General features: G+C 45.2%; 1 protein-coding gene across 1 annotated transcript; it reads right to left on the reverse strand.

The window, feature by feature from the left end:
• Window positions 1-27610, reverse strand: TNFSF15 (TNF superfamily member 15). Its single transcript, XM_024107487.3, has 4 exons — window positions 27288-27610; window positions 14832-14883; window positions 10970-11011; window positions 1-4717 (listed from the first exon to the last, which is right to left on the reverse strand). Exons 1-4 carry the CDS (start codon window positions 27483-27485, stop codon window positions 4290-4292), a joined length of 720 nt encoding a protein of 239 aa, XP_023963255.2. The 5' UTR covers window positions 27486-27610; the 3' UTR covers window positions 1-4289.
• Between the last annotated feature and the right edge of the window lie 228 nt (window positions 27611-27838).

Genomic DNA, 27838 nt, shown 5'->3' on the forward strand with positions numbered 1-27838 from the left:
TTACCGTTGCATATAGTTCATTTTATTTAGTTTTATTATAAAACTTTGGAAACAGTAAGCCAAGTCTACTCTACCTTGAAGGAAACAGCTTGTACTATAAGATAATACAGTTATTTATATGAAAATATATTACTATAGCAAAATGCTATACTGGTCTCTAACACCCACATCGGGCAAATATTTGTGACATTCAATCTGATTCTTTTAAAGAATGACATTTCTCCTTAGTTCTCTTTTGAAATGATGGGCCAGTCAGGATGTTAATTAAACAAAGCACATTGTGGGTTGGAGGGAGACACTGTCAAGGTGAAAAATCAGATTTCTTTAAAAATTTGTCATAATCTGTGTTTCTAATAACACATAATTGAGATTTAATGCCTTGATCCTTTCATCTGATCTCTGCAGGCACTTCCTTATGGCCACGGAGACTCCCTTTGCAGTCAGGGGTCTGCCCAAGAGAATTGCCTTGCAGGATCATGGTCTAAATCATTTAAAAAAACATAATTTCTTCTTCACTATTTGTGGCGGTTGTTTCCTTTATGCATTTCACTCACTGGGCTATTCGATTTCATTTTCTGCCTGTCGGCCCCAGTCCTTCAAACACTTAGTCACATGCCTAGCCTTAAGCATGTGAGGAGCCCATTAAGTTTAATGGAAAGACTCATGTAGTTATAGTTATGCACACCTAAGTGTGTGCAGGACTGGGGGTGATAGTCAGTTTCATTCTCTGTTGCTCGTGCATTAGAACAATTCTGATGTCTGTGGATTTCCAAATCTGTGAGGGGATGATTTAAATTAGAAAAAAATATTTCCATTGAATCGAATCAGAAAATCCTTTAGAAGAACATTATTGTTCATATTCACTTTTGTAAAACAAAACAAAAAAAACTTTTACAAAATCCAAAGTTTCAGCTCAAGCTACTTGACAGTGTCTCAAAGTTTCAATCAACTTTTAAAAAATTTGTTTCCCATTGTACTTTTTACATGCTTTTTGCAAGCATTCTTAACTGCCTGGATCTGATTATCCTCTCAGTGGAGATACTCCTGATATACACCAGTGGAAGTGAGATCAGAATCAGTTTCTTTTTATACATACTGGTCACCATCATTGTTACAGAAGCACAAATAACAGAGAAAGTTTCCACTGGAGATTATGTGCAGGGTTAATATGCCACCGCCACTTTAAAACAAGTGACGGGAGAAAAATCACTTACGTACATAAATGTGATAGCACAAAGAGGAGTTGCATATGAAAGCTTACAATAAGTGGACTATAAATACAGACTCCTGGAAAATAAATAAATATGGGTTTGTTTTGTGGGAGTGAGGCGTACTGATAGCTAATCTGGGACTGCGGCTGGTAATATTTTGGGCTGTGAAATGTATGATAAATATACACTGGAAAGAAATTGTATGCGTCTCATGTGAGGAAAGACTTATTATTGCTCTAGGACTTCCTAGAACATGAACAGAATATATCTATATCTGTATATAAATATCTCCAATAGTCTCTTTTTATGTACCATGTACTGTACGTTTCACTCCTTTCCCTTAAACTCATTTTACCATGATTTAGTGCACCAGGCATTAAGAATTGATGACTTGATTTTGATATATATTTCAATCAGGTGTAGAAATCTATTGGGATTGCATCATGATCAAAGAATAATGCCACAGCACCCCATTCTAGAAACAAAGAACTATGTGGATTTCTATAACTGTCATAGAACTGCTTGAATTTTGCCTTCACGGACACACTTCACAGAAGTGCTAATATCAGGCTGCTGAAAATTACCTGTCCTGGACAGGTGCGCTGTGATGAGAGCATCTTAGCTTAACAGTGGTACCTTCCTTGGGCTTAACTCACAACGAGGCAACTAGGAGGAGAAAAGCAGGAGGCAAAAAGAGAAAAGACCAGGTTTTTTTAAAAACTTGCAAGCTGGGAGCACTGCAATAGCCAAGCTCTTGTGGGGCATGTTCAGTGCTTCTTAATTGCTTTTGGATGCAGCAGTATCATGGGGATAGATGCCTTCTGAGATAGATATTAAGAGAGCCAGGTGATAGGGGGATGGGAAGGGTGGAGGAGTGGGCCATGGGAGGGTTCTTCTCTTACAAAGGGGTTTGCAGTAAGAAAAAGATGGAGGACCTTTGCAACCAACCTGAAGCAAAGCCAGTTTTCCAGCACTGATGTGCTTGTACAGAGACATGGAGGCAATGCTCAGACCATGCTACTGTTGCATCATTTTGTCTCCTTCCATGCGTCTCTCTCTCCATCTCCCCCACACCCGCTTGTCTCAACTTGCCTTGGCTCTTTTCTCTTCCTCCCCTCCACCGTACTCTTGTAGAGCCTATATTCTGTTAATTTTGTCAGCTATGTTAATGCAACAATAAGCTATCTCTTGCTAGAAGGAGGAATGCAATGGAGAGAACAGGCTGGCTTCCTTGCCAGTCTAGCTGCATTATATAGTGTGTGTGTGTGTGTGTGTTTGTGTGTACCTTAAATTAGAACTCATCAACTAAACCTTGTCAGGATCTCTAGAATTCTCTAATGTGTGTGATTCCCATTATTGGTTTATGAGAGGCATGCACTTGCATTGGAAGGAAAATATATCTCAGCTACATTTAGCAATGTGCAATCCAGCAAAGCACTCTGAGTACATATATAACGCAGTGTCACTTTCACTGATCACATGGAAAGACATGTTGAAAGTGGAGGAAGTTCCAGTGAGAGAGAGAGAGAGAGAGAGAGTGTGTGTGTCTAGCTGCAAAATTAATTCTTTGGGTTCTTTACATGACTGAGCTTGGGGCCTAGGGGCACTTAAGAATATAAAGCTCGAGTCTATTAGAACATGACTTGAATAGTCATCAGTGAATTGTTTATCACGGGAGTGGTGGGAAAGCCAGGGAATTTCCCTGAGACAGTATGACCTAGAAGACTGAGCAAGAGACTAGCAGTGGAAAGTTCCTGAGTTCTGCTCCTGGCTACACCTCCTACTCCCACTGTTGCCGTGACATCGACCCCGCTCTCTGTGTAGAGGAACCACTAGTGCTAGCCAGCCTAGTGCCTAGAAAAAGTTACAGCAGCCTTTCCTTTCAGAAATCACTGCCGGAGTGAGCATCTGGGTATAGGGGAGTTCTGGCCATCTTGGCGGGGGAGGGAGCGAGGAGGAGAAAACATTTTGTTTTCAATATATGGAAATTTCTAAAATGTTGTGGTTTCTTTCCTCAAAAAGCTACCAAACCAAACCAAACTAAAACATCACTTTTGAGGGAACATAACACATTTTCAAAATGGTCCCTATTCTGAGTGACTACACTTATCTGCTGTACAGCAGGTTGAAAGTTTTCAAAATTTGAAATTTTTCTGAAAGTTTTGCTCAAAATTTCAATAAAAATCTCATCCCCTCCCCCCAAGATTTCTCTTCCTGACCCAGTTTTCCAACCCGTTCTAATATTAGGACTTTTTTCAGAGTGAGATGAATTTTTACAATGAAACATTAACATTTTGTGCTCCAGTGTAAAAATGGACAACCCATTCGAAATGGTATAAAAAGAGCCATTTCTGGGCAGCAGAACAACATAGCCCACAATTTCTGCAAAATTTCTTGGGGGAAAAAAATATCAGTAATGTTTTTGTTTGTTGGTTTGTTTTGCAAACTGCAAGAAATTATTTTAATCTACTTCCCAGGGCAGTTGTTAGGGATTCATTAAACAGTTAATGATTTACACAGTGCCTTCAAGATTTACATTTCTATATTAGTACAAAGTACTGAGCAAATCTCTTTTTAAGAGTGCCAAGAAGTAATTGCCTGTTGAAAGGGGCAATCTGAAGAAAGGTCAAACAAACTTACGTTGGAAACTTGAACAGTTTAAAGTGGTTGTTTAAGGCAAAGGGGGGTTGTTTATTAGAGGTGGAATATAGGCTTAATTGATTTGTTTGTTCCCCGTCACCTATAAACTATTTATGCCCCACTTGTAGGTATTCAAGAGGTTCCTAGCTTTAGCATGGAAATGTATTTTTCTCTCCTCTGCCTCCCTATGTTTTTTGGTGGTTTGGTGTGGTGTGATCTATTTGGTGATGTGTTGTTTAATTCAACTTTCCTCCCCCAAAGGACAATGATGGGCACCCAGCCACACAGGTGAAGGAGAATACAGGCTTTTGAGAGCACAGATGCTCGGCACTAGGACACCCTGATCCTGCACTCACTAAAATCATTAGCAAAACTCCTGTGTGACTTTAGTGATACATTTGATCAGGACCCTAATTAGGAGCAGTTGCTGTCAGAAGCCTACAGTAAAAAAGCACCAAAGAATGTTTTGTCTTCTTTAGTGTAATCCACCCATTGGATTTCACTAACATTGACCATCAGCCTGTCCCCCTCCTCCATGAAAAGCACTGCCCCTAAGTAAATAGGCTGGAACCAGTTGTTTCCCATCTCACACAGAGTCTTGGTGGCAGTCAGTAGTTGGGTAGGCTCAGGGTAGCTGTCCGTGACTTTGGTGATGGTCTGCGTTATGGAAACTGGTTTACTGTGATTTGGAGTGGGCCCTCGGAAAGTGACCTGAGAGTAGATGTAGTAATCCCCGGCCTTTGGAATCATCAGTGACTTGTTGGTGTAGTTCATGTTGTTCTTGGTGAAGGCTAAGCCTCGCTCGTGTTCCCACTGGAGAACTGGCAACTGGTTTCCCGTCGGGGGAGAAATATCTTGTTTCTTAACTGAGGAGGTAAAGGAGAAAGGAAAGAAATCAGTTAGTTCACCTGTTCAAGCAGGATGTGTGGCAGTGAGCATAACTCAGGTGATGGAGTCCTTCAAAAGAAAACAACCTGCCAGCACATTCTTTTTAGTAAGGGCTCACTCTGATGTGTATTACTGTAGCGCCCAGAGGCCCCACATGAAATCAGAGCCCTACTGGGATAAGCACTCTACATACACACTGTAAGGGTACGTCCACACTATCCGCTGGATCGGTGGGTAGCGATTTTTCTATCGGGGATCGATTTATCGCGTCTCATCTAGATGCAATAAATCGATCCCCAAACGTGCTCCCCGTCGACTCTGGAACTCCACCAGAGCGAGAGGCGGAAGTGGAGTTGACGGGGGAGCTGTGACCATCGATCCCGCGCCATGAGGACGGGAGGTAAGTTGATCTAAGGTACGTCGACTTTATCTATGCTATTCTTGTCACTCAAGTTGTGTATCTTAGATCGATCCCCCCCCCAGTGTAGACTGGGCCTAAGAGACAGTATCTGCCCCAAAGAGCTTACAGGCTAGGCAAGGCAAACAAAGGGTCAGAGAAAAGGAATATTATTACTCCCATTTTACATATGGAAAACAGAGGCACAGGGCGATTATGGCCAGATTTTCAAACCCAACTAGCCATTTTGGGTGCCCATCTTGAGACGCTGTAAAGGGACCTAATTTTCAGAGAATGGACGCCGGGGCCCCTTTAAGGTGTCTCAGTTTGAGCACCCAGGAACTAAGCCACTTGGTGTCATTAGACCTGATGCCGCACAGCAAGTCTTTGGCAAACTGAGAATAAAGCTCAGCTCTCCTGAATTCTAGGCCAGCACTTACCCACAAGACAATCCTTCCTCAGGGTGCAGTCTGGTCACATCAAAGGGGGAAATTCACTCCAGTGTGTAGAAGGATTTGCCTCCCCCCCCCCCCCCGCCGCAAGGCCCAATGTACCATTTCACACCAGTTTCAGGTCTATATCAACACCTCATCCTAAAATGCAGCTCTGGGGCACCTGTGTGAATGATTACAGCAACTGTACATAATGGTGCAGGACAGTAATCAATGAGACACCCCATATCCAAGGGACCCTTCAGTCTATAATTACCCTAACATATTTAGGCAGGACAGCCCTTGAGAAAAAGTGACATGGAATCTTTTCTGACCACAAATGATCAGCACCTTGGTGTTAATCTAATCCAAATACACCTCCACCCCGATATAACGCTGTCCTCGGGAGCCAAAAAAATCTTACTGCGTTATAGGTGAAACCTCGTTATACTGACGTTGCTTTGATCAGCCAGAGTGCACAGCCCGCCCCCCCCCCCCCCCCCCCCGGAGCACTGCTTTACCGTGTTATATCCAAATTTGTGTTATATCAGGTTGCGTTATATCAGGGTAGAGGTGTAGGTGGCAACTCCACCTGCAAACACTGTCCCAAAGTCATGTGGAATCTAGGTAGATTATCCTCCTTGTGTGTCCCATGCAAAACTATTTTTGTGACTTAAACCTATCTCTAACTATGAAGGGTTCAGATGAGGTTTCTATTGGGGGCAGTTTATCCCACATCTCGCTACTGTGGGGTATCTTGTACCTTCCTCAGAAGCAGCTGGGGCCAGCTGCTGTCAGAGACATTACACTGGAGCAGATGGACCCCAGGTCTGATTCAGTCTGGCAATTCTCATGTTCTGGTTTTTGCAGAGTTTGGAGGGAGAAGATGAGGCATACTGGGACTTTTACCCTTCCTGTTTTAATCATCTCTCTTCCCCCATTTGTAATACAGCTCAGGCAAGTAGCTAGGAAAACAAGAGCCCTATATTTTATTTATAGGAGTGATTTCTGCCAGGGAACGGCAGTCAGCTTTCCTAGTAACTGTGTTTGTCACAAAAAATTGTTGTGGTAAAGTTGCAGCTGAGAAAAGTAAAACATCTGACTTCTCTGGGCAATAAAAAGAAACATACAAGGCTACTGATAAACAAACAAGAAAGACAGAGGCAACTGATTTCCAGGAGATGAGACCTTTTCTTTTGTGTGAGCGTGGGTTAATACAGAATGTTTGCTCTCTTTCCATATCATTCAGTTTCGGGTGAAGTGGATGAATTAGGTACAGGAAAGAAAAACTTTGGAATTCTTCCAGACTTAAGTGCTAAGTATGCCCTGTGTGGTACGGGATTCAACAAGATCACACACAATTACTACAAGGAACAGGATTAAGGGCGTGTGGCTGAGAGACGCCTCAGCTCCTGTTAATGTCACTGGAAGTACTGGGGGCTCAGAATAGGTAGGTCTACACAGCCTGCAGAAGCAAGCCTCCCAGCCCACATCGACAGATGGGCTAACAGGGCATGTGATAGCACTCTACAAATATACGTGTAGACAGCGCTTTGCAGTCAGGGCTTGGGCTCTGAAGCCTGGGCAGGGGTGTGGGCTTTGGAGCCCGAACTCCAGCCCAAGTCACAATTTCAAAGCACTGTCTCCACAGTTTTTTAGAGCACTAGCATGAGCCCTGCTAGTCCAGACCTGGGTTGGGAGACTCACTGCCCCAGGCTGTGTAAACCTACCCAATCTGGTCTGAAACCCCATTTCCAGAACATTGCAGCAACTACTGGCTAGCACTGGTTTTCTCCTCTGGTAATATGTAATCCATAAGCGGAGAATGAGCCGTAATGCCTGGTGTATTCGCTGAGCAATATAACGCTATGATGGCGGGAAGCAGCCTCTGCAATAATGGATTTGAGCTCTAGTTCATTCTAACTTTTCTCCAGAAAAAGGTAAAGCACACAGATGTGTGGGGGAAGACAAGGATTGCAATAGCATCTGGCGTGGAAGGAAGGAAGAGTGTTCTCAGATCTTTGGCTTCAGCTGTATAGAAACTGAGGTTAGGGGAAGCAAATGGCTGTCTGCTCCCTCACACTTCCACAGGGCTTCCTGGGGGTGTTCAAACCCTGGTATAAATTAGAGCAGCCGTAGGCCTTGCAATAGCCCCTCCCCTCCCCTCCCCGAGGGCTAATTCAGCAGCTGGGGAGGCCGGAGTGCAGGGGTCTCTATGTATGCAGCTCCCTACCAACCCTAGCATGGCCCCTACACTGGAGTGCGCCACATCACCTGTGCCTGGTATTTAGGACAAATTTAAAGCTCCTCTGTGCTACTGTAGCAGCTCCAAGCAGCCTCAGAATCTGGCCCAGAATCTGTAAGATTAAACTGGATTTACTGGGGACAGATCTGACTCTGGTAGGCCCACTTTCTTATTTATCTGAGGCTGTGTTTACACTTAAAAATGCCACAGCAGCTCAGCTGTAGTATTTTAAGGGTAAATATGTATTTGACCTAGGGAGGTGGTGGAATCTCCACTCTTAGAGGTTTTTAAGGCCCGTCTTAACAAAGCCCTGGCTGGGATGATTTAGTTGGGGTTGTTCCTGCTTTGAGCAGGGAGTTAGACTAGATGACCTCCTGAGGTCTCTTCCAACCCTAATCTATGATTCTGATTCTATTCACTATAGCACTAGATCATCACTGTAGTTAAGCCACCACCCCAAGAAGCGCTAGTTAGGTTAACAGAAGAATTCTCCCATTGATCTAGCTCTGTCTAAACCAGGGGTTAGGTTGGCATAACTACATCTCTTAGGGGTGTGGATTTTTCACATTCCCGATGGACACAGCTATGCCAGGTAAGTTTTCAATGTAGACCAGCCCTTTGACAATCATAAAGTGAGTGTGACTGTAATGCGTGTTACCAAAGTGGCCTAAATCAGGCTCTGGAAGTTCAGTGATCACCCTTAAAAGGCCAGTTGTTCCCAACCAGTAACAGGACAGTCGTTTCCTAAACTGACTTAGGGAAATGCTCAGATACCACCACACCGTGATAGCTGTTCGTTAACAATTTAGTAGTGACTATCATTTTCCCCCCTCCCCCAAAAAAGCAATTAGACTGAAGGGGGTGCAATAGCTCAGTGGTTTGAGCATTGGCCTGCTAAACCCAGGGTTGTGAGTTCAATCCTTGAGAGGGCCATTTGGGGATTGGTCTTGCTTTGAGCAGTGGGTTGGACTAGATGACCTCTTTGAGGTCCCTTCCAACCCTGATATTCTATGAATGCACTTTCAGTGACAAGGGTAGAGATTAGGGACAGGAAAAATAAGAACAGACCCTATGGCTCAAATCAAACTTTTCCAGAGCTTCAAAACAGACAGGAAAACATATTTGTCATTTTCCTTTTCTTGCTCCTCTCTACTTGGAGGTACAAGCTAGTGAATGTGCCCAAACGGCAGATCAAGGAGGACCAGAAATCTTTGGTGATTTCCAGCTAGATTTTGTAAATTCAAGGGATTGAAAGAAACTTTATTCAACTGTTGGGTGCTTCCCTGAAGTAAAGAGAACATCACACAAGCTTTTGAAGTTAATTAATCAGGCGTACAGAGCTACAGTCTTATCTTCTGAGCCAGCAGTCATGCAGGAGGGGCTGTCTCTTGCCCAGTGTCTCTTGCTACTATGTCACACTGGCTGTGCACCACACATGACTGTTTTATCAATTAATGGGACCTTGTTCTCCTGCAAATCTGCACTGTTGTGTTGAAAAATTTGGAAAGGTTTGCCTTATTAGTATGGAAAAGGGTCAAAAGACACAGTCTAGCATTAGCCAGGAACTTAAGGACAAACCCAGAGAGCAAAATCCTGCTACTGAGAGCTATAGGAACCTAGGCCCTGATTCAGTGGCGTGCTTAAGCACATGCACAACTTTGCACATTGACTTCAGTGGGGTTACCCGCATGCTTAAAGTTACTCGTGTGCTTTGAGTGCTTTTTGGAATCACGGCCAGAGTCCCCTCCGCTGGGTCAGGCCATGGCAGAGGGAAAGGGAGTGGATCTTGGAAGCCGTCCACAAGGTTCTCGAACCATCACAGCCGTGCCAGCCGCCATTCTGCCACTGACTTTCCCCATTATGTCCTTGCCCCCGGGTTCTCTCATCTGGGGGCTGTAGAAATAGTTTAAGGCTCAGTTCTGCCCCTCCCTCAAAGGGTGTACTACGAAGGGGTTTAGAGCATGCCGAGAGTCCCTTGCCCCTCAGCCCATCTACAGAGGAACCAAGCATCATCCCCTGGTCTGGTACCTTGACACTGCAATAAAAGACCCTCTGCATGGCCATGGCTGGCCCGTGTCAGCTGCCTTGAGCTTGGAGGGCTCGGGCTGCAGGGCTAAAAATTGCAGTGTCAACGTGCAGGCGTGGTCTGGAAGTTGGGATCTGAAACCCCACAATGGTGGGGAGGAGAGAGGGTTGGTTCTCAGAGCCTGAGCCCACTGCAGTGTTTAGCCCCATAGCCCAAGCCCTGTGTGCCCAAGTCCATTGACCCGGGCTCTGAGAGTCGGTGCCATGGGTTTTTTATTGCAGAGTAGATGTACCTGACAAGCTCCATGAGGGCATGGCTGGGGGTAATGCTGTCCACACCTGTTAAGCGGGGCGTAGCAAAGAGCACCCTTCAGCCTGCTCCCTCAGCCTTTCTCATTGCTTGTGACATCCCCCACTCCTGCCCTTGAGAAAGGCATAACACCTCCCGGCGCCTCCCCCTCCTCAGCACTGCTCAGACGCGTGAGAGTCACAACTGAACTTAATTCTCCTCTTGCACACGCTGGTCAATGGAGTTATACTGGCGGGGAAAAGGTGCAAGTGAAGAGAATCAAGACTGTGATGCTTATGGAATATTAAAGGTCTGGTTCTCCTGTCCCTTAAACTGCTCTAGCGCCATTGACTGACAGGTGTGGTGTTACTCCTGATTCACATCACGATGAGACGACAACTAGGCCCTTTATGTTTAAATATTCCCGTTAAGTACAGCAGAAGAGTAAAATACCAGCCATTGATTTAAGCACCAAGATAATTCTAGCAGTTGCTAAGGGCCGCCAGCCCGAGTGTTCAGTTTGTAAGCAGCCTTTTAAAACCATAACGAGAATCTTTCATAAAGTGCCCAGCTTTGCAGACACTCTGTATGACCACAGGGCCAGATCCTCGCCTGGTATAAATCAGCATAGCTCAGTAAGGCTAAGTCAAGTGATACCCGCTTGAGCTCTGGCCCAGAGAGTCTAAACGGGAGATGACTTTCTTTCCCCTACATTTCCTGCCTTGCAACGTCTGACTGTCAGTTTCCATCAGGCATGTGCGTTTTGGCGCTCAGCTTTTGTGCAGTGCAAATGTTAGTGACAACAACCCAGGGAGGCATATTATTTTTGAACAGTTACATTACCTGTCAGGTGTGCTCTTGGCTTTCCTGCACTGGATACTAAAGCTGTAATTAAAAAAAAAAAAAAAAAAAGAACATTTGCAAACATCCGAGTCTGATTGATTCTTCACAGAGAGAATCTGTGCAGTCCCTCTTCATTTCCGCCTGGGTCTGTTTTACGAGTTATTTGTCTAGGCTGGTTTTTTTTTTGTTTTTTTGTGGCAGGCAGGAATGGAATTTTGGACAGAGCTGATGCGATCACTGAACAAGCACCAGGACATGTCAATTGCACTGCAAGGCTTGTGAGAACTTGGCAAATCCTTTTAAAACAAACACTGCCCTCCCCCTCCCCACCCCCGCGAAAAGCAAAGCAAAAACCTCTTCTTTGAATTAGATTTCAGCATGCACCAGGGCATCCTTTGTTGTTCTGCCATTTCAATACTAATATAATCAGATTGTCCTCAAAAAGCCACAGGGCAGGTTTATCCCCCCACCAATGCACAAAGGAGGAAGTCTGCACATCCCTTATTCAGGGCGTGCAGCACCAACCCAGCCACTCCCCCTCTTATGCCATCTTTCTGTCCCCCCAGCCCTCCACTGCTTCCTCGAGCCTGCCTGGGCTCTGCCACAGCCGCACCCTCTCCTCCTCCCTTCCTTCCCCACCTGGCCTCCCATCCACACCTCTCTCCTCCAGCCCAGCGCTTGCCTATGATTCTCCCTGACACTCCCTGCACTGCGTGACCATTGCTGAGGAGGCCTCTATAGACCTCCTATGTTGAAAGGAGTGCGTGGGGGAATGGTGGACTTTGGTTTCTTTGCACCAGCTGCACTGGCATGAAAGGGACCACAGGGCCCCTGTGAGTCTGGCCCACAGAGCAAGAGTGAGCTGGGGTTGGCTTTCACGTGCAGCTACATTTTCCCTGCACAGAGTCCTTAGCAGCACTAATATCATAGAATCATAGGACTGGAAGGGACCTCGAGAGGTCATCTCGTCCAGTCCCCTGCACTCATGGTAGGACTAAGTATTATCTAGACCATCCCTGACAGGTGTCTGTCCAACCTGCTCTTAAAAATCCCCAATGATGGAGATTCCACAACCTCCCTAGGCAATTTATTCCAGTGCTTAACCACTCTGACAGTTAGGAAGTTTTTCCTAATATCCAACCTAAACCTCCCTTGCTGCAATTTAAGCCCATTGCTTCTTGTTCTTCTTAGCCTCTGAGGCTAGGACAATTTTTCTCCCTCCTCCTTGTAACAACCTTTTATCTACTTGAAAACTGTTGTCATGCCCCCTCTCAGTCGTCTCTTCTCCAGACTAAACAAATCAGATTTTCAAGATTTCAATCTTCCCTCACAGGTCATGTTTTCTAGACCTTTAATCATTTTTGTTGCTTTTCTCTGGACTTTCTCCAATTTCTCCACATCGTTCCTGAAAGGTGGTGCCCGGAACTGGACACAATACTCCAGTTGAGGCCTAATTAGCGTGGAGTAGAGCGGAAGAATTACTTCTCGTGTCTTGCTTACAACACTCCTGCTAATACATATCCACAGATAACACCGTACAGGGAAGTAGATTCAGATATAGATTGTTATCTACCCCGAGCCTTTCCCTTCATTTATGTTTTCTATTGACTCAAACCTTCACTCTCGGCCCAACCCTTCAACTCTAACCCTGCCCAAACTTCCAGGGACTTTGATGGGATTGCAGGAGCGTGTGCCGCAAGAGGATTTAGCCCATAGCATTGCAGATGAGCTGTGCTCAGGGGAGGGTTTGCAAAGGTAGCTTTAAGCCACATGTACACCCTGCGGCCCCCAATTCTGGTTCCTTGTGGATGCTGGACTATTTCCTGATGTAGACTAGAGCAGTGGTTCTCAAACTAGAGCTGCCGCTTGTTCAGGGAAAGCCCCGGGCAGGCCGGGCCTGTTTGTTTATCTGCCGCATCTGAAGGGCGGCCAGCACGTCCCTGGGCCAGCACGGCTTCCTGCAGCCCATATTGACCTGGAGCAGCGAACCGTGGCCAGTGGGAGCTGCGATCGGCTGAACCTGTGGACGCAGCATGTAAACAAACCGGCCCGGCCCGCCAGGGGCTTTCCCTGAACAAGCGGTGGCCCTAGTTTGAGAACCACTGGACTAGAGTAGCCACAGGGCTGTTTGTACCTGGTTGCCTATTGCCCATGCCAGCATCTGGGCATCACTGGGGGGAGAGAGTTGTCCCCCAGATATGTCCCCTATGCTGGGAACTAGGATGGAGTTGGCATAGAAGCTACTAGATGATTCCCTTGTGCCGTTCTCCACTTGCCAGATGTGATGGCTTTAGGACTGGGTTGCACTGTAGAGCAGTATGAAGCCCCTTTAGCAGGACAAAGAGCTACCGCATCCTTGCGAAGTCACCTAGCCCATCCTCCTCCAGACGGTTCCTTTGGGAAATCTAATTTTAAGATAATCCAAGTGATAGGGCTTCTACCCCTTTGCGGGTGAGACTGATCTATAGCATAACGGATCTCACTGGCAGGAAGCTTTTCCTGACATTCGGCCTGAATTTACTTTCCCAGACTTTAATCTCCTTTGGCTTCTAGTTACACCTTTTGCACCACACTAAGCAATTCCTTTTCCTCTAAAGGCACCTGATCTGGCCCCCACTCTGGCTCCTATATGCTGTTTCAGCAGTGTACAGCGCCCATGAAGGAACTGCTGGGGAAGAAGTCCCTCTGGGCAGAAGGAGCATAGGTCTGATATTAGTGACCTTGCACACTGTCCTCAAAGCCCAACTCTAGGGGACATGCCGGGAGCGTAGCTGGGTCAGGAAGGGGCATGTTGTGATGCTTCTCAAGGGTTACCCAGTGGTGTGAGGTGCCTCCCTACCACCTGCCCTTAACAGGAGGAAAGCTTGTCTGTGACCGCAGTGGGTCAGTTCCTCTACCCCTCTAGTCTCTGGGAACTAGGGCCTTCCAGGCCTCCGTAGGTCCCATTCTCTCTTTACAGGTTAACGATAGTCAACCTGCAATCTCCGAACATCTCAGTGGAGTGCCCAGCCCCTGATCCACTGGATTTCCCAGACCCTCTGTTCCAAAAGGAACAGTTCTCTGGCCCCCCTCCAGCGAGTCAAATCATAGCAAGCAGAAATAGTGGAAACAAAGGGTTAGCATGCACATAGCTCTTCCTACTCCAAGTGATTCTGGGCTGCAGTGCGGCTCCTAGGCAGCCAATCGGGCCCGCAGAAAGAAGGCAGAAAGTCACCTTTGCCCAACCCCTCCTGTGCTCTTTGTCCTGGGTTTATCAGAATCTGTCCCTAGGAGCCTTGTCCTCGGATGTTTGTGTTTATGGGTCATAGTTCTCTACACACCCTCCCACGCCCCCTCTACTGTACTTGTATTGTTCCCAATTTCCGGCAGGGAGGAGAGAAGTTTAATGGTCATTAGGTAACCCTCACACCTTCTGGGTGTGGCGTTCTGTCCCACCTAGTAGAGCGAGAGATAATGAGTCTGCTCTATAGCGTTAGCTAAGAAGGAGTTGGCTTTTAGCTCACGCGGTAGAGGCTCATGCACTAAACTCCTGAGGTCCCAGGTTCGATGTTACACATGGGCATTTTAACCCCTTGGAATCCTGGGACCTACTTAGTTGTTAGTAGAGAAGGCAGCTGTCTTTTTTTGATAGTCCTGGGAAAGTGCATTTCCGTATAGTGGAAAGAGAAGGAGGGTGAGGTAATATCTTTCATTGGACCAACTTCCTTGGTGAGAGAGAAACTCTTTCAAGATATTACCTCACCCACCCTATCTCTCCTACACTTAGCTGCCGTGAGGAATTTGCAATAGCAGGTACCACCCCACATGGACACATGAGTGAACAGAAGCTTTTATAGAAGAAGGAAAGGACTGGCAAACTTACAAATCGGTGATGCCTGTTGCTTTAGGAATCTAGACATGCTTTCATCTGCAACCTGTGAATAGATTCACAAGCAGTTAGTGTTCAGTTGATTGAGACAAGACAAATCATGGAGTATGTAATATTTGCAACAAGAGTCTATCAAAGCCTTTGACAATTGCCTCAGGAGACAGAGGAGGCAGCAATATTTGTTTATATCTGAACTGAGCCTGAAGTACAAGCCACCAAGTAGCTTTGGTTGTTGGTGCAAGAGCCTTCTCCTCCGCAGCTCCTGTTAGTTTGAAACTGCCTTCCAATAGCCCTCTGCCTCACACACACACACACAGGCCAGATTCCCAGGTCTGGCCGATCTGTGCTAAGCATGGGACCTGGGATGGGAGAACGTTACCTCCAAGGCACCTTCCTGCTTCCTGGCTCAACCAGAGCCTGAAATGGCCCATAGAATAACTCAGGAAGGCCTAAGGGCTACTCTAAGTTATGCCACACGGAGCAGTCATCTGGGGACAGTTCTGCCAACCACGGCGTGTGGAGCACAACTCCATCCAGCCCCACTCCCTCCCATCCCCAGCCTCCCACTGAACATCTCCTACACATCAGGGAGGGGCGCCAGTCATGCAGAGGTGAAACAATGCACAGAGGTTAGAGCTGGAAGCCAGGATCTGACCCTGACTCTTTCTTATCTGAAAACATAGTGGGCCTGATCCTCAGCTGGTAGCAGACCTCCTCTGAACAGGGGTACACTGATGTGCAGCAGCCGAGGTTCTGCCCCATAATTTCTCCCTTACTTCTGTACCTTGCAATTTCTCTCTCCCTCTGCCCTTTATTATGTGACTCTGTAACTCTATTGTTTCGTTCTCTAAGGCACTGGGGAAAGAGTTTGTGTGAAAGACAGATCAATAACGAAAAGAAGCCGAGAACTCTCAGTGGCAGAGAACTAACCTTGCAAGTAAACAAGCACTTGACAGAGGAAAGGTCAGTTTTGTTTTTTTTAATCACTTGCTAAATCACTCTCTCTATCTGAGAGCCAGAGTCCCTGTGACGCGCATTCAGACTCACACAGCAAATATTGCAACATAATATTGACTCGGTCAGTGCCAAATACAAAAGGCATTTATGCAAAGCAGCAGGAAGGGCTGTTACCACTTGCCAGTCCTGCCAATGGTGTTCGCTTTTCCGATTCAAACCCACAAGAGTGCATGCATTCGTGCAAGACTTTGGTTCTTTTCAGCCAGATTCTCAGGTGATATAAATCAGCATCATTTTGAAGCCAATGGCGCTAGGCTGATTGAGGATCTGGTCTAGAGTTTGTGCATGTGCACGCCCCTGCCCCAAACCTTAATAGCAGTGCCTAGAGGCATACAATGCTTACAAAGCAACAGAGTCCTGTGGCACCTTTAAGACTAACAGATGTATTGGAGCATAAGCTTTCGTGGGTGAATGCCCACTTTGTCAGATGCATGAGTGAGCATTCACCCACGAAAGCTTATGCTCTAATACATCTGTTAGTCTTAAAGGTGCCACAGGACTCTCTGTTGCTTTTTACAGCTCCAGACTAACACGGCTACCCCTCTGATACAATACTTACAGTGGTTCTCAAACAGCGGAGCATTTGCTGATGGTCTACAGAAAACCAGCTCAGATGATGCTGACTCTTCTTGTTTCCAGCTGCTAAACTGCATCAACACATTGCTTCTGCCGGCACTCTACACTCAGAGCCGGCTCCAGGCACCAGCGAAGGAAGCAGGTGCTTGGGGTGGCCAATGGGAAGGGGCGGCACGTCCGGGTCTTCGGCGGCGGGTCCCTCAGTCCCTCTCTTCCTCTTTCAGCTGCCGCCGAATTGCCGCCAAAGAACGAAGCGGCGTGATTGAGCTGCCGCAGAAGTGCCGCCAATCGGCTTTATCTTTTTTTTTTTTGCTTCGCCGCTTGGGGCGGCAAAAAAGCTGGAGCCGGCCCTGTCTACATTAAAGACTCTTCTAATATTATTTCTCCCCAGGCCCAATTCCAGTAGCTGCTACAGAAATGGCAAAAAAGGCAACCTAGGCAATAATGAAAGGGAGAGCAGGTGTCCAGGAGACAACCATCCGCTAGATCATCAGCAGGTGTGAATCAGTGTAATACACTGATTTACAGCAGCTGAGGTGCTGACCCAACTCGCTCTGTTAAAATGAGGGCTAGGCAAAAGCGCGAGAAGCCCTGCAGCACAGAGTCTGCTGGGAGCCTACTTATGTTGTATGCTTATGCACTTTGGGGACCAGACTCTCACTCTGTAAATCAGAGTCGATTTCATTGTAAATGGGTTTCAATGGAGCTCTGCTGATTAACTCCAGCTGAAGATCTGGCCAATGACAATTACTACTAGAAAACAGTGATAATATTTAATGTGTATACATATATTATCCAGCTTGCATTATTTCTCTCTCACACACACACACACACACACACACACACACACACACACACACACACACACACACACACACACACACACACACACACACACACACACACACACCAGCTGCTTCTGGGGGAACAGGACACATGCTGCATGCCAACATGGTCTAGATAATACTTAGTCATGCTAGGAGTGCAGGGGACTGAACTAGATGACTTCTCGAGGTCCCTTCCAGTCCTATGCTTCTATGACTCTATGGGCAAAAGGTGAATGAATGGCTGAGTTAGCTTTGTGGCAGACGGACAATATCCTGAATTAACTTTACTGAATTAAGTTAAACCTTGCTGAATTAGTTTTAACAGCTTTGGGGTCCATTGTTTTAAAAAGTGCAGTTGTGTCTGTGTTCTTGTGGAATTGTATGTTTGTACCTTCTCTAGGAGGTCGACTCACTAATGCAATGTCTGGAAGGTATTAGGAACTTCAAAGGGCTTTTTGAAACAATACCTGTGAAATGGATTTCCTAGGAAGTACCTGGGGGCAAAGGAAATGCAAATGACCCGCCTCTAATCCACCCTTTTGAAGCTATACCTTCCTGAGGAGAAGCTACTGTATATTTATTACCTGCTCTAGGAAACTCCAGATCAAAGACGCCTAAACAGTATACAGGGTGGACTAAACATAGGGTGACCAGATAGCAAATGTAAAAAACTGGGACGGGGTGGGGGGGTAATAGGCGCCTATGTAAGAAAAAGCCCCCCAAATCAGGACTGTCCCTATAAAATCGGGACATCTGGTCACTGGAACTAAACATGTTATGAGTGCGCTAGTTCTGAGCTGAGGCTGTGATGAATTTGAGACCACAAAGGAAATCCCTTGGGTGTGGTGCTGAAGGACTGCTCCGGCCAGAGAGCATGTTCGAATTGGGGTGATGTCTGCTAAGCTTATTAGCATTGGTGTAGGGGCTTTTTTTTTTTTTGTAACGGTTTTCTCTGTAGTGCTTTTACCTTAAGAATAAAATAGGCTTGTATTAGAAAGAACTGCCCGTCAATTTATAACTGCGGACAATCGCTCTGTTATCAGTCCCTGAACAGAAAGCCAGCACGTGCTGGGGCAGCCGGTGTCTGCTGAGAATAACAAAGTGAAGGCAGGCAACTGTACAGCCTGGAAATACCCTGCTCAGAAGGGAGTGAGACATGCCTCTCCCCACCTCCCCCCCAAAAAGGCAACAGCTGGGGAGCTGGAAGCCTGAGAGTGGGGGCCCTTGCTTGCACCACTGAGGGGAAATACAGGCACAAGTTGCCCTGAACTGAGTTGAATCTGGTGTGTGCTGCATTGAGGCTTCAGATTTTAAAACTGATGCCCGAAGCTGAGGGGCGTGTGTGGTCTAGGTCAGGAGACAGCTAAACCACTTATAAAATGGTAATTTCCCAATAGTTAAATTACTTAGAAAAGAAAAACATTGCAACAGAAAATTCCATCCCTTCCCCAGCTACCCCGCCTCTGCCCCTGCCTTCCCACATGCCCCCCAGAAGAGCAGCATGATCTAAAAGACCCTTGTGAAAGCTGTAGGGCACGGTCTGCAAGATAGGAAGGAATCAGGAAGAACTCCCCTACTGAGGTTGACCTTAAACTGTTTGAGACGGGGCAGCTGCTCGGTACTGAATATTGCATGGTCTGCAAGAGCTCACAAGATTGCTGGGATGTTTGAATACAATTGTAATTTATGATACAATGCGCAGCATCATGGTCAGCTGAATGTGTCATTTCCCTGGAGGGACTTTACCAGGCCATAGTGCGGGAATTCCGCTGGGAACATTCCTCCCCCATGCGACATTAACGACAGTTGTAATCACTTAAATGTCAAGGTAGTTACATATGCCATAACAAAGCTGTGTTCGGCCCCGATTCAGCAAGATACTTCAGCTCACACCTAACTTTAAGCATGTGAACAGCTCTGTTTATTGACTTCAGTGGGACTACATGCTCAGAGTTAGATCCCTGCTTATGTAGTTTGCTCAAGAACCTTACATAAGCGGAACCCTCGAGATTTAATTAGAGCTGATTGTTTCCCTGAAAAGTTTTGACTTTTTGTCAAAAACGTAGAGTGGTTTTGGGACAAAAACTGGGGGGTGGAGGGAATGGCTAACAACTGAAATACGTTTGGCTGAAAATCAAAACAATTTCTATTTTAGGCCAAAAGTTTTAGTTTTCCGAGGGAGGGGATCCCCAATGTGAATAACGGAGAAGAGAAGCAGTGGTGCCTAGTGGATAGAACACTTGGTTGGGACTCAGGAAATCTAGGTTCTATTTCTGGCTGTGCTAGTGGCCTGCTGGGTGACCTTGGGCAAACCTTATTTCTGCCTCGGTTTCCCTAACTGTGAAATGGGGATAATGATATTGACTTGCTTTGAAATCATATGATGAAAAGTGCTAGTTCTTTTGAATAGTTTGTTCATGTATATACTGCTTAGTAAAGATCAGTTAGGCTGAAAGATGCTATTTAAATACAAGCTGTATTATCATACAATAAGAAGGTATCATTTATAGACCCCATAATGAAATACTTTTAAAAATTAGTCCTTTTAAAAATTATACTGGAGAGGTTTCTTATTCCCCATTCTTGATTTGGTTGGTATTTTTCAGAAGTCCTCGGCATCACCCTAACCATGCTGCCACTGAAGTCTGTGGAAAAACGCCTATTGATTGCACTGGGAACACAGTTAAACCAGCCTTGTGTGTTTCTGAAAAATCCCACCCCAGAGCTGATTGGAAGACAAGGATCTCCCGAATAGGAGCTGATTAGGTCTCAACTAGAGTATTGTGTCCAGTTCTGGGCACCACATTTCAGGAAAGATTTGGACAAATTGGAGAAAGTCCAGAGAAGAGCAACAAAAATGATGAAAGGTCTAGAAAACATGAGCTATGAGGGAAGATTGAAAAAAAATGAGTTTGTTTAGTCTGGAGAAGAGAAGACTGAGAGGGGACATGATAACAGTTTTCAAGTACATAACAGGTTGTTACAAGGAGGAGGGGAAAAATTGTTCTCTTTAACATGTGAGGATAGGACAAGAAGCAATGGGCTTAAATTGCAGCAAGGGAGATTTAGGTTGGACATTAAGAAAAACTTTCTGTTAGAGTGGTTAAGCACTGGAATAAATTGCCTAGGGCGTTTGTGGAATCCCCATCATTGGAAATTTTGAAGAGCAGATTAGAGAAACACCTGTCAGGGATGGTCTAGATAATACTTAGTCCCACCATGAGTGCAGGGGACTGGACGAGATGACCTCTCGAGGTCCCTTCCAGTCCTATGATTCTATGAAATGGCAGCGTTAGTTCCTGTGAAGACTGTGGTATGCAAAAAGCTGCCACCGGCTTTCAATTCCAAAAGTGTCCAAAAGTACCATTTATAACCGTTTAACATTTAAATAAAAAGAAAACAGCTAAAGATCCCCCTCCCCCACATCTTGTTTTATTGTACCCTTTTGAAAGGGGGCATCAACATTACAAACCTGAATGCAGCAAAAGAGTTAGGAATGGTGGGGTCATAAAGATTAATATGCAGCTGTGTTCAGATCACATCCATCTCTCTTGCTCTTTACACAAGAAGAGAAAAAGCCTTTTGGGGGTCAGATTCTGTGTGTGTTATATGGGTGTGCATATGAGTGCCCATGCATGGGTAATCATAGACATGCAAGGCTGGAAAGGACCTCAAGAAGCCATCAAGTCCAGCCCCCAGTCCTGAGGCAAGACCAAGTATACCTAGGCCACCCCTTAAAGACCTCTAATGATGGGGATTCCACAAGCTCCCTTGGAACCTTGTTCGAGAGTTTAACTACCCTTATATGTAGAATGTTTTTCCTAATATCTAACTTTAATCTCCCTTGCTGAAGATTAAGCCCATTACTTCTTGGTCTACCTTCACTGGACATGGAGAACAATTGATCACCGTCTTCTTTATAACAGCCCTTAACATATCTGAAGACTGTTATCAGGTGTCCCTCGCCCCAGCCTTCTCGTCTCAAGACTAAATATGTGTTTTTTACCCTTTCCTCATAGGTCAGGTTTTCTAAACCTTTCATCATTTCTGTCGCTGCCCTCTGGACTCTGCAGTTTGTCCGCATCTTTCCTAAAGTGTGGCATGCAGAATTGGACAAAGTACTCCAGCTGAGGCCTCACCAGTGCTGAGTAGTGCAGGAGAGTTACCTCCTGTGTCTTACATACAACATTCCTGTTAATAAACCCCACAATGATATTATCCTTTTTTGCAACTGCATCACATTGTTGACTCATATTCAATTTGTGATCCACTGTAACCCACAGTTCCTTTTCAGCAATACTACACGTTAGCCAGGTATTCTCCATTTTGTAGTTATGCATTTGACTTTTCCTTCCTAATGGCAGTACTTTGCCCTTGTCTTTATTGAATTTCATCTGGTTGATTTCCTACCAATTATCCAATTTGTCAGGGTTGTTTTAAATTCTAATCCTGTCCTCCAAAGTGCTTTCAACTCCTCCCAGCTTGGTGTCATCTGCAAATTTTATGAGTGTGCTCTGCATTCCATTTCCAACTCATTAATGTAAATATTGAATAGTGCCAGACCCAGGACTGATCCCTGTGGGACCCTACTAGGTACACCCTCCCGTTTGGACAGCGAACCATTGATAATTATTCCTTGAGTCCTGTCTTTCAACCAGTCGTGCAGCCACCTTATAGTAATTTCATCTAGATCACTTTTCCCTAGTGTGCTTATGAGACTATCATGCAGGACTGTCTCAAAAGCCTTACTAACATCACGATATATATCACATCTACTGCTTCCCTTGGAACCACTAGGCCGATAATCCTGAAAAAGAAGGAACTTAGGTTGGTTTGGCATGATTTGTTTTTGACAAATCCATGCTGGCTATTCCTTATTATCCTCCAGGTGCATACAAACTGTTTAATAATTTGTTCCAGTATCTTTTCAGATACTGACCAGTCAGGCTGACTGGCCTATAATTCCCATGATCCTCTTGGTTCCCCTTTTAAAGACAGTTATTATATTTCCCCTTCTTCTCTATTCTAGGACCTCACCCATTTATCAGGAGTTCTTGAAGGTAATTGCTAATGGTTCTGAAATTGCTTCAGTTAGTTCTTTAAGTATCCTAGGATGGATTTCATCTAACTTGAATACATCTAACTTATCTAAATTTTCTTAACCTGTTGTTTCCCTATTTTGCTTTGTATGCCTTCCCTCTTGCTGGTAATATTAATTCTGTTGAGTATCTGGTCAGCATTAAACTTTTCAGTGAAAACTGAAGCAAAATGGGCATTGAACACCTTTTCAACTTTCTCAATGTCATCAGTTATTAGCACTCTTTCTCCTCTAAATAAAGGACCTACATGTTCCTTTGTGTATCTCTTGCTTCTTTGGTAAGCCTTCTTAGCAACTGTCCATATTTCCACTTTTTGTAGGATTCATTTTTGATTTGGGGGTCATTAAAATGCTCCTGATAGGAAGAATAGGAAGGGGCCAATATGGTTCTATCTTTCCTTCACATTGGAATCGTTTACAATTGTGCCCTTAATATTGTCTCCTTAAGAAACGGACAACTCTCCTAAACTTCTTTTTCTGCTAGATTGTCTTCCCATGGGACCTTCCCTATCAGTTCTCTGAGTTTGTTAAAGTCTGTTTTTTTCTGAAGTCCATTATCCTAATTCTGCTGCGCTCACTCCTTCCTTTCCTTAGAATAATGAAATCTGTCACTTCATGGTCACTGTCACCCAAATTGCCTTCCATCTTCAGATTCGCTACCAATTTCTCCCTGTTAGTCAGAATCAAGTCTAAAACACCTGTCCCCTTGGTGACTTCCTGCACTGTCCGGAACAAAAACTGTCCACAATACACGCCAAGAACTTAATGGAGAGTTTGTGTTTTGCCGTATTACTTTTCCAATAGTTGTTGGGTTGTTAAAGTCCCCTATTGCTACCAGATCTCCTGTTTTGGATATTTCTTTTATTTGTTCTAGAAATGCCTCATCCACTTCCTCTTCCTGATATAATATAGGCACCAAATTTATTTTGTGTCATTTCCAGGCATGGAATATTGCCGAAGCTTGACCTGTGCTGTAAGGACCTGATCCGACTCCCATGTAAGCCAATCAATAGACTCACTGACTTTCATGGGAGTTGGATCGGGCCCCAAGGGAAATGCATGATACCTGCGTAAAGCTGGAGTTATTACTATCCAGTTGGGCAGTGGTGATAATGCAGGCAAAGTTTGGGAGGTGAAAACCACACACCTGGGGCCAGAATGTGAGGCTTCTCCTCAGCCCACCCACAGCCGTTCCTCCAGCCTATGTACTGGGGTACTGAGTAGCTGATTCAGCCTCCCTCAGCCACTTGCACGGTATGTTGAGGCCATTGGCTTTGCATAAATGTGGTTCCTTTCGGCTCCTCTTTTGACCCTCATCACTGGCCTCCCTGCTGGCCAGTGCAGATCTGGCATGGAGAGATCCAGGCCACAGCTGGTGGCTTTGGAGGCCCGTCTGCACTGCTGCAGCCCACTCCCACAGTCGCCACTTGAGTTCAAAGTGGGCTGCAGACCCTTGTCCCTTCTCCATTTGGGTGAATTTCCCTCTAAACTGGATTCTGCCTGCCTCAGGATGCCTTTGACACACCTGTCCAAATCTCAATGCCATCAGTGGGAGTTAAGTGCAAAGAACAGCAATTAAGACTTTGCTATCCATTTACAGATGATTAACTGAGAAGACTGATAAGGCAGCAACCTACACATTCCTAGCTGCCGTGTCACTCCACTAGTCCGCTCTAGGGCAGGAACTGTGTGCTCAAGTTATATTCTAAATAAACTCAATGAAATGGAATTTGGCCAGGGAAACAAATGTGTTGTTGAAGCCACCACACCGCTAAGGGACAGCGCTACAGTTGTTTCAGAATTAGAGCACAAAAGAAGTATCTGTTATTTTGAAAAGCGGGTGGGTGTTGATGGTGGAAGGCAGGCAGGAAGCTCTGGAGCGTGAACCCCATAGTTCTACACAGACCAGGTGCAATACGATGAAGAAAGCAGAATTTCCGGTTTGCCCATGTTGTCCTTATCATGTGCTCTATCCCAGAAGGGCTGCCTCTAAAGATCAGGCAACAGTCTAAGCTTGTCTCGGGCTGGAATATGACTTTAGGCACATGCATGCGCGAGGGGTGGCATGTAATCTGCACCAGCCCTGCAGAAGACCTAGGAGAGACACTCCTTTGTGGCACAGCTCCCTCACGCACTTCCCTCTAGCTCCTGAGGGAAAAGAGTTACTGCTAGCTTATAACATTGCAAAAAATGCACGCACGCCCTCAGGCCAGCTCCGCCGAGCAACCCAGCACTGTTGTGGAGCAGAGAGTAGGTTCTTCCCATTGTCCTTTCCACTGGTCTCCTCATCACCAATCTGCTGGAGAGGGCAGCAAGCAATTATGTGGCCACTGCTGATTCCTACCTGTTCACCTGCTTTCAGGGGCAATCAGTGGGAACACACCTACATGCCCAGACCCAAGGTCCAGGGAACCTGTGCAGAACTGTAAATGGTTGGGGGTAGGCAGGGGCTCTCGCTCCCTTCTAAGAGATCCAACCACCATTTAGCCTTCACTCCTTTGCTTCTCAGTTGGGACGGCTAATTATGGTAGAGAGTGGTCTGACAAAAAGATGCCCTTAACCAGCACAATTTGAATTTTTTAAAAGACCAATGGGAATTAATTAGATCAAAAGGGATTTTTCTGTTTTTTTGTTTTTTTTAAATTGTTTAGAAAAGAAAAGACTTTGTCTGATAGCATTCCAATTGGAATGAAAGGAGCTGCTCCTATGAATAATGGCTACAGGATGAGGCACATACGAGGAGCCCAAATTCAGTTCAGAGCACTGGTTTTTGGAGGCATGAGAAGAAAGTTCTCAAGGCAAGTCAAACACACCCATAACTATTTCACGGCTGCTAGTCACTGCTGACTGACTCAGCTCTCAGTGGAGCAAGTGAAAGGTTTATTGGGTGTAGTAAATAATTTAGCAGGATAAGTATGTTCCGCCCACTCCACTTGGCAGAGACAGATGACAAGTTTCCAGCTATGATGATTTTTTACTTTTGCCTACTGGGATTTTCATTTGATCATAACAGCCAGTTTTTAGAGTAATATCAAGAGACATGCATTAATTTCCTTTCATATACTTGTATAAATATAATATATAATAATATTGTCCAGAATGAAGCAATCCTTAATGCTTACAAAGCACCTTCTATCTGAAGATCCCAGAGGCATTCACCAGCATTACTTCATTAACCTTTACAACACACCTGTGAGCCAGGTAAGTATTAATCTCATTTGACAGATTATTTTATTATTTCAGTTGTGGTAGCATGTAGAGGCCCCGACCAGGATCTGGACCCCCATTGTGCTAGGTGCTGTACAAATATATAGAAGGATGCAGTCCCTGCACTGATAGGCGGACATTATAGGAACTAAAGTCAGCAGTAAACAGAAGTCCACCCATTCAGAATTCAGTGTAAGCACAACATTACTTGGCACGACACCTAAGTAATTATTACAGTAATGGGCACTATAGAAACCACTACAACAGACAGTGAGAGGCATTGAGAGGTTCAGTGACTCGCCAAAGTCACGAGGCCACATAGTGAGTCAAAGTGAAAGCCGGGAAGAGAACTGCTGATTTAAGAGTTGCGTGTTTTTAAGCAGTATACAAACATGCACTCACACACATTGTACAGATGTGGATATAAATAGGAAATCTGCCTTAAGCATTCATCTAAGCAACCAGCAAACACAGTAAGTAAAGAGGGTCTAGAACTAATATTGTGTTTGACACCCTGGAGAGATTATAAAGTCTTTGACCAAGAACTGTATGTATTAGAAATAAGCCCCTAGCTCTGATTTCACTATGTGTGTATTTGTACATATATCTACACAACTGCATGTCAAAAAGTATGAAATCCTAGTGGCAAAAAGTTTGCCAGAATAGAAATAAGGTCGTATTCAGCATATTAGTGCCTCTTGATCATTGTTGTTCATAGTATTCATTCAATTAAAACTTTGTTCATACAAATTAGCAAAGAGTGAATTTCAAGCATAAAGCTGAAATTCATTAAGGTCTGGCTCCTGCAAACAATCAGACATCTGCTTACCTTTAAGCAGGTGGGTAATCCCATTGACATCAGGGGGAATATGCACCTGCTGTGGATGCCAGCAGCAGAGGGTTTAAAGACAAATACCTACAGAGGTATGCATGTGGAGATAGATGTTCAGCTGTTTATTAGAGAGAGACCTTAAACTGAATCCAATGCCCCTGAACATTGGAAAACTTTTGATCAGGATTTAGATGAGGATTTGAATGTTGGGATTAGCGTCACTCTCAATAATGAGCCCAGACTGGACCCTCATATGTAAGCATCCCAAATCTCAGGGAAATCTGAATTCACATGCGACTCTGGAGCTGAAATGGGTAGTTCTGACCCATCTCACACACACACACACACACACACACACACACACACACGTATTTGACACAAACACAACCCACACATAGACGGATGGACACACGAATGACATTTCACAGGTGGCTGGTGAAATAGGGTCCTTTCAGCCTGCAATGAGAGACGAGAGAGCTCTCAGCTTGAACCAGAAAAAGGGGGAACGGAGATGGTCAGGCAGATCCCCAGCTGAATTCAATGGCACGACCAGCAATTTACACCAACTGAGGAGCTGGACCCTAGAGTTTTCTTTAGTCTGCCAGTTAGGATTTAATATTGTTCCTGCTCTTCTGACCCTGTTCAACTTAAGGAAGAGAAATGGAGAAAAATCTGCCTATTAAAAAACATTTCCTCCTCCTCCCTCACTGTGTGCATGAAAGAAAGAAAAAGCAAGCAAGAAACAGAACGTTTGTTTAACATTCTTCCTTAAAATTGCAAATCCATAAAGCAAGAAGCCACAAACTCTTTCTCCAAACCCAAATATTTAAAGAAACTCTCTTCTCTTTTTCTTAACCTTTCCTTAAGATCACCAAGAAATGGCACTTTCTTACCTGAGCCGGGCCAGATTTATGGGCTCTGAGATTTCCAACCAGCAGATAGGCTGTGGGTAATGCCAGGACTAGAACAGACAGCAAGCAAAAAACCACAGCACAGCGTATTTTCTTCAGATCCTCCCTGACACCCATTCCGGATTCTTGATTGGTCATATGAACTGCTTCCTCCAGGGATATTTCAGCAATGTGTGGCATGCCTTTGACTGGCTTGTGCACCTCTCCCTCTGAATAGAATCTCGGAGGAGGAAAATCTCTTCTGCTTGCTGTCCTGCATGGAGACCCCCATTAAATAAGAGCTCACTTGAGTGTGGGATGGCTCTCCCCCCCCTACACACACATGCACCCTCCCTCCCATGGAATGCACCGCCTACATAGAAACCCAGTTCAGGGAGACAGACAGAGCACCACTTTTGCTAAGCTTGGAGAGGTGCACGTACTATGCTTGTGTCAGTTTTTCCTCCCTTTACAGAAGGAAGTTAGGAAAGTCCCAGGGGGTGGAACCAGGATAAATTTAAAATGGATCAGATTAAAAGCTTTTCCACCCAGCA

The sequence above is a fragment of the Chrysemys picta genome, chromosome 18 (assembly GCF_011386835.1).
Source record: "Chrysemys picta bellii isolate R12L10 chromosome 18, ASM1138683v2, whole genome shotgun sequence".
NCBI lineage: Eukaryota > Metazoa > Chordata > Testudines > Emydidae > Chrysemys > Chrysemys picta.

Excerpts from the sequence above, each read along its gene's own strand:
- TNFSF15 (XM_024107487.3), bottom strand. The coding sequence starts at position 27,485 with ATGCCACACATTGCTGAAATATCCCTGGAGGAAGCAGTTCATATGACC. Across the intron at positions 14,884-27,287 it reads ATAAATCTGGCCCGGCTCAG|GTTGCAGATGAAAGCATGTC; the intron begins GTAAGAAAGTGC and ends ATCTATTCACAG. Across the intron at positions 4,718-10,969 it reads GCCAAGAGCACACCTGACAG|TTAAGAAACAAGATATTTCT; the intron begins GTAATGTAACTG and ends TTACCTCCTCAG.